The 12376-nt window shown below is 32.7% G+C and overlaps 1 protein-coding gene across 1 annotated transcript in view; it reads left to right on the top strand.

Annotated features, from left to right (window-relative positions):
- Positions 1-1124: 1124 nt before the first annotated feature.
- The window catches only part of LOC106470955 (nuclear factor 1-like), a gene marked incomplete at its 3' end in the record, with an annotated part of 27286 nt that continues 16034 nt past the window's right edge, over positions 1125-12376 (top strand). Inside the window, exons 1-2 of the mRNA XM_022399595.1 lie at positions 1125-1181; positions 5319-5474. Of these exons, the coding sequence (XP_022255303.1) occupies positions 1125-1181; positions 5319-5474 (213 nt within the window). The remainder of the gene's footprint in view (positions 1182-5318; positions 5475-12376) is intronic.

Raw genomic sequence — 12376 nt, 5'->3', positions numbered from 1 at the left:
GATTCTTAATACCAAAAAATTCTCAGTCAATCTTAGTACCAAAACATCTTCAACCGATTTTAAGTACTAAAACACTTTCAGTTGATTCTTAGTAACGTAACATCCTCAGTCCATTATTAGTACCAAATCACCCTCAGTCGCTTCTTGATAACAAAACATTCTCAATCATTTCTTAGGACCAAAATATTTTCCATCAATTCTTAACTCGAACTAATGTCAATCGACTCAGACATTGTCAGTCGATTCTTAATACGAAACATTATTAATTTATTCTTAAAACGAAACGTTGTTAATCGATTCTTAATACAAACATAAAATATATGTGGATTGTAACCTCATCCCACAAGTTACAGATTTATATGGATTGTAGTCAAACTTAGGTTTTCGTATAGCACAAATATTGGTAAGAAAGACTATAACAAAGTTTTGCACATCAGTCACACTTCCAGTTATAATGATGATATTCTTTTATCGAATTTTCAAGGTTTTCTTCATACTGCCAAACACATTTATCCACCAGAACTGGATATGAAAATAAATATAAAAAAAGAGATTTCACTTTCAATAAAACATATTATCTGATTGTAATTAATCAAATGCTGACTTTCCCAATTTTCAATAAAATGCTTTTAATTTTGAAGCTGCACACTTTTCGTTTACGAATACAAAATTCTCCAAATAATTTATGTTACAATGATGATTACTCGTATTTCAGTAGCTCTAAAAAAACGAATAAAAAACATGTTCAGCATTACAAGGTTTAGTGGAAATGTTTCATAAAATATAATTTTTCACAAATGAGATTTATCCTAATATATTTTGAATACCAGATTTATTTGGTTTAAGGTTTCGGATTAATAATTTTACAAAAAAAATCATGAACCTTTTCAAAACTCTCCTTTCGACTCCTTAATCTTTTAACTACTGCTAAAGGTAATAACGTATGGCAAGGAAATTATTATTACCGTATTGTCCCGCTTATAGGACGATCTCAAATATAAGGCGACCTCCATTTTCAGAAACCATGGGAAAATAAATGAGTGTCATAACGTTCTTTTTTTAGGTCTGTAAAATCAATACTATAACTGAAATGTCTGCAGGTGGATTATTTGCAAGAATTAGCGATGACCTTGAGCGAAAATCTGGCGCACATGCGTAGACGGATGCTAGCTGAACATTCGGTAATGCGACAGGCTAGAGTAGGAGGAAGGTGTGTGTGGTCGGCTGTGATTATAATGCGACTATATATTTTACAGCGTAATTATTAATCAAAGAAAATCGCATTATAATCGCACCAATAGGGTAATTTAAGTTCTTACTATCATTAAAGCAAGCTATACAACAGTTCCATTTGTAATATAACATTATATCATTTATTTGACTTACACTCGTTTCTATTAATTACTTTAATTCTCATATTTCATATTCTTGTCACTACTTTCTTTAGGTCTTACCATTGTTGTGGTTTTTATCGTACCTTATTGTCGACTAGTTCTTAAGATATAAGTTTGTTTCTTCAAAATTGAATTGATATTTAAGGAATAGTTGAAGTCTGATCCGTTATGTTAGATAAATTTCATGCTAGGTTAAACAAATTATTTTTCTTTTTATTATATTCAATTTGTTTATCTTATGAGAAGTGTTAATATTTTATTATTTACTTTACGATGCTGTTAGTCGTTTAATTTGTTATTTACGTCATTTTATTTTTAATTTTTACTTAATAAACATCAGTTTTTGTTGTTGTTTTGCTGTACTACTTCACTCTATTGTTGACAAAAGGTTAGCATGTGTCTTAGTAATTTATCTCAGATGTTAAGTTACTCTCAAGTTACACTGTCTGAGTCGTTTAATGGGCTTTCGTTGGCTACTAGACGTTGTTAGGGTAGATTATATAAAGTTTTTCGTGTACAAGTCACGCTTTTCAAGGGACATGGAATCGGTGATAATGCATGAAGCCAACAACTAGTTTTTATGTGTTTTGTAAGTACTTGTATTCTTTCTTTAATGTTCATGTCATTAACAGTATTTGTTGAAATATTTTATATGTCTAATATACTATTCTTTTATGTATATATATATATATATATATATATGTACTCTATAAGAATTATTTTTCATTCTTGGCTTAGTATATGTATTTAGGACTAACCCAGATCTCCTAAGCTTGCTTAACCTCGCCAGTTAATGAAACAATGCATTCTAATCTAAATGAGTAGAACGGTAGACGAAATTAGATATGTTTATTACTAGATGTTAAGTTTTAGTTCTGCTTTATGTTAGTAGCTGGCTTAGATGTTTTTCTGTCAAATCTTAAAACGAAACATTATCAATCAACCTTTAACGCGAAACACTGTCAGTCCATTCTTAATATAAAACGTTGTCAGCCTATTCAAACTTTGAAACATTGTTTGTCCATTCTTATTGTGAAACATTGTTAGTCTATTATTAATAGGAAACACTGTCAATCTATTATTACTGTGAAACACTGTCAACCTACTTTTACTATGAAACATTGTCAGTTCATTCGTATTATGAAACATTGTTAGTCTCTTCTTACTATGAAACATTTGTCAGTTCATTCTTACTATGAAACATTGTCAGTCCAATCTTACTTTGAAACATTGTTAGTCTCTTCTTACTGCGAAACATTGTCAGTCCATTCTTACTATGAAATATTGTCAGTCCATTCTTACTTTGAAACATTGTTAATCTCTTCTTACTGTGAAACATTGTCAGTCCATTCTTACTATGAAATATTGTCCGTTCATTCGTATTATGAAACATTGTCCGTCCATTCCTACTATGAAATATTGTCTGTCCATTCTTACTATGAAACATTGTCAGTCCATTCTTACTATGAAACATTGTCAGTCTATTCTTACTTTGAAACATTTTTAGTCTCTTCTTACTGTGAAACATTGTCAGTCCATTCTTACTATGAAATATTGTCCGTTCATTCCTACTATGAAATATTGTCCATCCATTCCTACTATGAAATATTGTCAGTCCATTCTTACTATGAAACATTGTCAGTCTCTTCTTACTATGAAACATTGTCAGTCTCTTCTTACTATGAAACATGGTCCGTCCATTCCTACTATGAAATATTGTTAATTCATTCTTACTATGAAACATCTTCAGTCCATTCTTACTACGAAACATTGTTTGTCTATTCTTATTATGAAACACTGTTAGTCGGATTTTAATAGGTATCATGCTTCATTCCCTGCACAAATAAAATTGTAACTGGTTACAACTTTATTTAATATGGAAGTATTGTGAGTGACTGCATTTCCATTTCTCTTACTCTACATTCTAAGGAAAAGGTATTTCTATTTCCTTTATCCGGAAAGCAAAATAAGAATGTTGGATTTTTTAAAATCCCTGGCGCAACAAGCCACTTGACAGAAGTTATATTACCAAGACGTTGGTAGGTGGGGCTGCTTGTGTTAGAGTCAAGGTTTCTGTCGTCTATCATGATTAATAATGATTATTGATGATGTTTCCAAACATCAAAAACATACTGCTTAAAGAAATGACATGCCATGTTCTGTCCTTAAATAGATTCGACAACAATCTCTTCCGCTGTCTATAGGCGAAAATCCAAAACTTTGTGCTGTCATAACAAACTTATAGTTACTTACTGACTTCTCTTGTGATGTCATAACAAGCTTACTCTTACTTACTGACTTCTGTTGTGCTGTCATAACAAACTTACTGTTAATTACTGACTTCAGCTGTGGTGTCGTAACAAACTCACAGTTATTATGGTGTGAATGCCTTTTAGAAGCTGACGAAGCAAGATTGTTATTAATTATATTTGTCATAAGCCATTAGTTTTAGGCCTATTGTATTTTTTAATACTACATTCTTTATCTAGTCCATCAGAGATTCTCAAGAATGAGAATATTCTATAAAAATAGTATTTCAACCAAACTATGTTCACCATATCCATCGCCAACAACACGTTTCGTTAAATTCAGAGCTTTTGAGGACGGCTGGGATACAACAAACACAGGAGTGGTCGGAACACAGTTAATATACGCCATTTGTTACAACAACAATAGTTATGGTGAGAACGCTTTTTAAAAGCTGGCGAAGCATGGATAGAATTAATTATACTTACCATAGGACTCGAACTCCCCCTAGCTGCAAGTTGTAAAAGGTAGCTCAGATTTTGGAATTATTAGCTACATACTAGTTTTTTATCCTTCGCTCTCTTGCCTTGTCAAGAATAGTTCGACAAATTCCTTTCAGTTGTGGCATATTTCATGCAGAATCCTGTATTGAGATACACATTATTTAGACTGAAAGTTTTAAATTCTAGATTTGCTGTCCAGTGGCTCAGCGGTAATTCGCTTGACTTATGACGCTAAAAATCGAGTTTCGATACTCGTGGTGGGCTTAGCACTAGTACCTTTTTGTGTAGCTTTGCACTTAACAACAAACAGTTAAACTCTAGCTAATGCTGTGTTGTAAACAAAACTCTTAGATGTAACTTATATGTGTGGAAAATCTAAGGAAATAGTCACCAAAAACTCTGCACAATAGACAAAGCTCTTCAGAAATGTGTAGTATGTGCTGTAAGGGGTACCATGTAACATTAGAATGTGTGTGTTCAAGGTTAGAGGTATCATGTAACATTAGCATGTGTGTTAAAGGTTAGAGGTACCATGTAAAATTACCATGTGTGTTGAATGTTAGAGGTACTATGTAACATTAACATGTGCGTTAAAGGTTAGAGGTACCATGTAACATTAGCATTGTGTTAAATGTTAGAGATAACTTGTATGTTAAAGGCTAGGGATACCACGTAGCATTAGCATGTGTGTTAAAGGTTAGAGGTACCATGTACAATTAGCATGTGTGTTAAAGGTTAGAAGTACCACGTAATATTAACACGTGTGTTAAAGGATTAAAACAATACAGGTAATTCAACATATTCTAACAATTTCGTATTTTTCTTTTGGTAGGACTTAGCAGATAAATGTAGAAAACGTTAATTACTATATTTAATTTTACAGTGAACCAGAATTACTTAATATATGTTCCATCATATGTTCACTAGACTTCCAAAATAAGAAATATGAGAAAGAAAATTGAAATTTAGTTTTCCGTGCACTAAAGCATACAATAATGATTAAAGGTACATTTAATGGTAAAAACATTTTTATAATATAATCTGTTGTCAGTTGTAAGTATCACTTTGAACTTAGAAAAACAAATGTTTCAATTTCATAAGCATGCAACATTATTTATGATTATTCTTTAAGTTTCAGTTTTGTTTATTTATTTATTTTGTTGTTGTTGTACAGGATGAATTCCATCCGTTTATTGAGGCTCTCCTGCCTCATGTTAAAACATTCTCCTACATGTGGTTTAATCTGCAAGCTACCAAGCGGAAGTACTTCAAGAAGCATGAAAAACGTATGTCTGTGGAAGAGGAGAGGAGGTGTAAGGAAGACCTGCACGTAAATATTACATTTTATGTTTACAGAAATCACGTGTGAATTCGCTCCATCTTGAATAGTTTACCACTTCCGTTTCGTAACTGTAATGTTTGATGGATTTTACTAGAACCCGGAGAATACCTGTAGCTTTCCATTTCTGTTTCGTAACTATAATGCTTACTGGACTTTATCATAAACTGTTGAGGAATAAGCTGTAGCTTTTCTTTTCTGTTTCGTTACTATAATGTTTGTTGGACTTTATCAGAAACTGGCGAGAAGTAACCTATGGCTTTCTACTTCTGTTTCGTTACTATAATGTTTGTTGGACTTTATCAGAAACTGGCGAGAAGTAACCTATGGCTTTCTACTTCTGTTTCGTTACTATAATGTTTGTTGGACTTTATCATTAATTTCGCTAAAACTGGAGACTGGCATGAATATATTTATTCTGTATCCAGAGGAGAACCAAACGAAACAATCACAACATCAGTCAGTTCATCCAGTGGCACATTCGTTTATTTTAGTTGCTATTCACTATCATATATAGTAACCACTTCTTTGTTTGATTTTATTGCTTAATCCAAATAAATTCACACGAATATTTACAAAATTCTGTCTTACATGTGAACCACGGTTTTCAATATCTTGGGAGGACTGAACAGAATTTATGCGACAAAAACTGCATTATCTAAATCTGAAATAATGGGGATGATCGAGACTATTATCGTACATGGTAGTAAAATTAATGGGGCCGGGAAATCCCCAGAAATTGGAGAAAAACGCGTAAAATGTTGTGCCAAATCTGCCGAGGCAGTAGTCCTTTACCCAAACTTGTTTCTTTGATTTTATTATAGGTAGCATACGCGAGAGCTGTCAGCTAAAAGTTTGTATCACGTCAAAGTAGCTTCTTTCTGATAATCATTGGTCCGTAACAATTTGAAATGAACTTTTAATGACGTCTAAAAGAAATGTTAGAATTAATAACTGGTTTACCTAGCGTGCGGTAACATGATTTATAAACGTAGACTGGTTCGACCATCCACCGGTAGTGTAGATTTGTTGGAACTGTTACTACCGAATTCCCCCCCCCCCCGTCCCGTATTACAATAATATACCTCTGTATATTTCCACACCCTTTTGTATGCAAGCTGTTGCTTGTAAGGTCTGGTCTAAAACACTGACCTCCAATCGGAAATTCATTTCAAAGCTCATTTTATGGTTCATTATGCATATTGACACAACCTTCAACTTTAAATGTTATATATATATATATATATTGGTATTGCTTTTGATAGTTAAAATTAAGACAAAATGTACTTAACATGTTTTAAGTGCATGTTAGTACTTATTCCAGTTCTCTATCTGATGTTTTATTGGATTTTCAACTCAAGGAACGACTTATGTCTTAATTTAATATTAAATATTGCTCTGGTGTTATTCGTTTGTATTTTACTGATTATTGAAGAAATTCATACGATTAAGAGTATTTTATTGAAGGCTATAAAAACAGGGCACAAGTTAAGGAAAAATTGGTAAAAGCAAATAGTATATTTTAATTTAAAATAAATCTTAGGAAAAGCTTTTTTATATTTTTGGTTATTTGTTGTTAAGCGCAAAGCCACTCAATGGAATGTCTGTGCTATGCCCACCATGGGTACTGAAACCCGGTTTTTAGCGTTGTAAACCTTCAAACTATGAAAAGCAGCCAATAAACTAATAGGATTTAAAATGAATTTAGGAATTATTTATGAATAGCAAAAAACAGTATACAATATTAAAGTATAAATGAAAAAAGACAGAACTTAAGGGGAAATTTATGAGAAACAAGCAATAGACCAGAATTTAAGGGGAAATTTATGGGAAATAAATGATAGACCAGAATTTAAGGATAAATTTATGTAAAGCAAATAATAGACCAAAATTTAAGGGGAAATGTATGAAAAGTAAATAATAAACTAGAATTTAAGGGGAAATTTATGAAAAGCAAAAAATGGACCAGAATTTAAGGGGAAATTTATGAGAAACAAACAATAGACTAGAATTTAAGGGGAAATTTATGCAAAGCAAATATTAGACCAGATTTTAAGGGGAAATTTATGTGAAGCAGATAATAGACCATAATTTAAGGGGAAAATTATGCAAAGCAAATAATAGACCAAATTTTAAGGGGAAATTTATGTAAAGCAGATAATAGACCCTAATGTACAAGGAGATATGATTTCAAGAAAATAGTAAATCAGCTTGTAGGGGAAATCAGCTTGAAGAGTAAATAACAGACAAGGAAGCGAGGGAAACTAATAGAAGATGAAAAATATGCTAGAGTCTCTGGGAAATTATCGTAGATTTGTTTTTGTAGAAAATATTTTAAGTGTATGTTCGATGTTTAGTAAATCCTTATCCAATGATAGTCGGTATAACAGCTACTATAATTTTTATTAATTAATCAATTATAATCAGTAAGGAAGATAGAAACTGACTAACGAACTTTTATCGAGTGCAAACACGTCTCATGTTAAGAAAGACAATCATAGTCTATTAATAATAAACCAGTACAGAGACAACAGTGGATACGGATTATACTCATAGTCTTCATCATGTTGATAACAGCGTTTAGTAATGAAATTTGTCACGGTGAACTAAATCCTTATCCATTACCAAGACCAGAAATGTTAAGTAATACGTTTACAGTATACTAATTTACCTTCCATTGCTGAGTAAAGATGATGTCATGATCAACTAACTTCTTACCTAACTACAGTTGCTAAGAAACATGTTTGTTGTTCAACAAGTTTTGTTCTGTTATAACGTCATCAGATAAAAGGAACACATTTGTTATAAATTTATTTCTTTTTTTTTTAGGATAAACTACGATTAGATTTCTAAATTTATATTTAAAGATTTACTTTTCTCACTTTTCCATTTTTATCTTACAAGTACTACTTTAAAAAAATTCGCTATCTGTGCTTTGCCCACCACGGGTATCGAAACCCGGATTCTAGCTTTGTAAGTTCGCAGACATACCACTGTTCCACTAGGGGGGTAGTTGTTTTTATAAATACCTTTTGTTCAATGTTCTTCTTAATTCTCGTGTTTGTCTCCGCCTGTGACACATCTAAATATTTAAATTAGCTGATTCATGAGAATCACGAGAAATGTGTGTATATGGAAACTGTTTCTGCTTGATTTTTCTCAATTATAATTTGCACAAAATAACTACGATCTCCATAATTAACATCCTCCGGTGGGACAGCAGTAAGTCTACAGATTCGCAACGCCAAAATCCGGGCTCGATTCTCCGCGATGGACACGGCAGATAACCCAATGTAACTTTGCTATAATAAAAGTAAGCCACAAGTAACAATTTATCTTATTGGGGTAAGATAGCCATAAGTAAAAACTTATGTTATTAGTTTAAGATATCCAAAAGTAACAATATAACTTATTAATGTAAAATTGCAGTAAAAAACAATTTATCTTATTGGTGTAAGATAGCCATAAGTAACAACTTCTGTTATTGGTGTAAGATAGCCATAAGTAAACACTTCTGTTATTAGTTTAAGATATCCAAAAGTAACAATATAAGTCGTTTTCTTAGATTAATAATATAGCATGAGATTTTACTCAACAAGATAAATTGATACTGAAATTTTACATTAATAAGTTATATTGTTACTTTTGGATATCTTAAACTAATAACAGAAGTTCTAACTTATGGCTATCTTACACGAATAAGATAAATTGTTTTTCCTGCGATTTTACATTAATAAGTTATATTGTTACTTTTGGATATCTTAAATTAATAACAGAAGTTGTTACTTATGGCTATCTTACACGAATAAGATAAATTGTTTTTTACTGCGATTTTACATTAATAAGTTATATTGTTACTTTTGGATATCTTAAACTAATAACAGAAGTTTTTACTTATGGCTATCTTACACCAATAAGATAAATTGTTTTTTACTGCGATTTTACATTAATAAGATGATGTGTTTTAGTACGACTCTCTGTGGAATATGGAAAACGACATGATGTGTTTTAGTACGACTATCTGTGGTGTATGTAAAACGACATGGTGTGTTTTAGTACGACTCTCTGTGGAATATGGAAAACGACATGGTGTGTTTTAGTACGACTCTCTGTGGAGTATGTAAAACGACAAGGTGTGTTTTAGTACGACTATCTGTGGAGTATGTAAAACGACATGATGTGTTTTAGTACGACTATCTGTAGAGTATGTAAAACGACATGATGTGTTTTAGTACGACTATCTGTGGAGTATGTAAAATGACATGATGTGTTTTAGTACGACTATTAGTGGAGTATGTAAAACGACATGATGTGTTTTAGTACGACTATCTGTGGAGTATGTAAAATGACATGATGTGTTTTAGTACGACTATCTGTGGAGTATGTAAAATGACATGATGTGTTTTAGTACGACTATTAGTGGAGTATGTAAAACGACATGATGTGTTTTAGTACGACTATCTGTGGAGTATGTAAAATGACATGATGTGTTTTAGTACGACTTTCTGTGGAATCCAGAACTAATACTTGTAGGAAATGTTGTAATATGGAGATCTAATTCTGTGTCAAGTGTCTGCTCCAGGGAGGACTTGATTCCCCGAAACTTCATAAGTGGACCTCCTAAGTTGTTCTCTTGGTTAGTTGTTAGGACCAAGGATTTATAGAAGCAGTACTCATGTATGTGTTTTCTTGTACCTATTCTACCACCGTCACCAAGATATATCCCTGCCCCTTCCAAAACCTGACAAATATTATTTACTAGATGCAGCTGATAAGGACTGTAATTCTATTGATGAAAGATGCAGGTGACAAGGACTGTGATTCTGTTCTTGAAAGATGCAGCTGATAAGGACTGTGATTCTGTTGATGAAAGATGCAGCTGACAAGGACTGTGATTCTGTTGGTGAAAGATGCAGCTGACAAGGACTGTGATTCTATTGATGAAAGATGCAACTGACAAGGACTGTGATTCTGTTGATGAAAGATGCAGCTGATAAGGACTGTGATTCTGTTGATGAAAGTTGCAGCTGACAAGGACTGTGCTTCTATTGATGAAAGATGCAGCTGACAAGGACTGTGATTATATTGATGAAAGATGCAGCTGACAAGGACTGTGATTCTGTTGGTGAAAGATGCAGCTGACAAGGACTGTGATTCTGTTCTTGAAAGATGCAGCCGACAAGGAATGTGATTCTGTTTATGAAAGATGCAGCTGATAAGGACTGTGATTCTGTTGATGAAAGATGCAGCTGACAAGGACTGTGATTATATTGATGAAAGATGCATCTGATAAGGACTGTGATTCTATTGATGGTCCTTATCAGCTGCATCTTTTGTGATTCTGTTGATGAAAGATGCAGCTGACAAGGACTGTGATTCTATTGATGAAAGATGCAACTGACAAGGACTGTGATTCTGTTGATGAAAGATGCAGCTGACAATGACTCTGATTCTGTTGATGAAAGATGCTGATAAGGAATGTGATTCTGTTGGTGAAAGATGCAGCTGATAAGGACTGTTATTCTGTTGATGAAAGATGCAACAAATTAAATGAAAATACTATAGACTCATTCGAATTCTAGTTGGATTAAATGGAACTGAAGTTTGTCATAAAAGACTATAATGTAATTCACATGCAATCCATACTCATGTCTTGCTAACAATTTTGTTGCATGGGCTTCTATAATGCAATATGACGTAAATGTATTTCTCTATCAACATATGAGCCAAAGTGTGTTAATAAACATATTTTTCTATAAATATTTTTAGAATGATTAAAAAATATAATACACTCTGATTAACATATATATATATAGGTACTCACACGCTAGTGGTCACCCTTAGACATACTAAATTATAATATAAAATGTTTGTACAGATGTTCCCTCACATATAATAAGAGCCATTTAGGTCCTTGCCGACATCCACTGCAAACATTTCTGTATTTAAAGAAAATCTATTTAACTTTCTTTTTCTTTCTTTCTTTTATGTTTTTATTTATTTATTTATTTATTTATTTTTTTGAGGCGCGGGTATTACGTTCGGTTTAAGCACTGGGGTTCTAAATTTGGAATATTTACTTTCAGAAAATCTACAGAGCTCAAGGTAAAGGGAATTGAAAGAGTTCAAACAAGTGATGTTATTGGTTTATAAACCAAATAGTTCCCATAATTCTTAAATACACACTAAAAAGGTAAGCTTCTAAAACATCCATTGTTTGTGTCCCAGACAACATTACGCACCATGATAGCGAAGTATCTCTGCATGGAAAAACTGCAAAAGTCACGTGTACACAAGTCTCATTCCTCAAACAGCTGTACTGACTTTGCAGGTTCATAGGTTAGTAACACATTGACTTTGACACTCAAAACCAAAGGGAATTCATAAGTATCCCATTTTTGTTTATTTTACAACGGTAAAGACAGTTAAACTACATATTGAAATAAACATTTACTGAGTTCCATCCATTTATGATTACGCCCCCCTACATAGATGAGAATTGGAAATGCATTCACTAATTAATATAGCCAATTTAATATACTACTATAATTAGGTGCACGCAAGGTCATAACCTGGATTATAATAATCAGAATGCATTAATTCATCATCTGGGTACCCTCTGTTACGATATTTTCAGCCATAATCTGAATATCTCACGAGGCTAGGCCAGTTTAGGAGATGTAAGCTGTTGTTTTCTTAGTACAAAAGTACACTGTCTGTGCTATGTCCACCTCGGGAAATCAAACGCCGGTTTTTTGCGTTATAAGTCCGTAAACTTTCCGCTGCCCCCCCCCCGGAGGACGAAGGTTTAGGTATATACTAAACTACCATTTGAAGTAATCTACATAATAAGTGTATATATATGTGTATATGTATAAAATAATTGAAAAAAT

This window comes from Limulus polyphemus, unplaced genomic scaffold (assembly GCF_000517525.1).
Source record: "Limulus polyphemus unplaced genomic scaffold, Limulus_polyphemus-2.1.2 Scaffold4320, whole genome shotgun sequence".
NCBI lineage: Eukaryota > Metazoa > Arthropoda > Merostomata > Xiphosura > Limulidae > Limulus > Limulus polyphemus.
The sequence above is the reverse complement of the archived record's forward strand: the minus strand, read 5'-3'. Positions and strand labels throughout refer to the sequence as shown.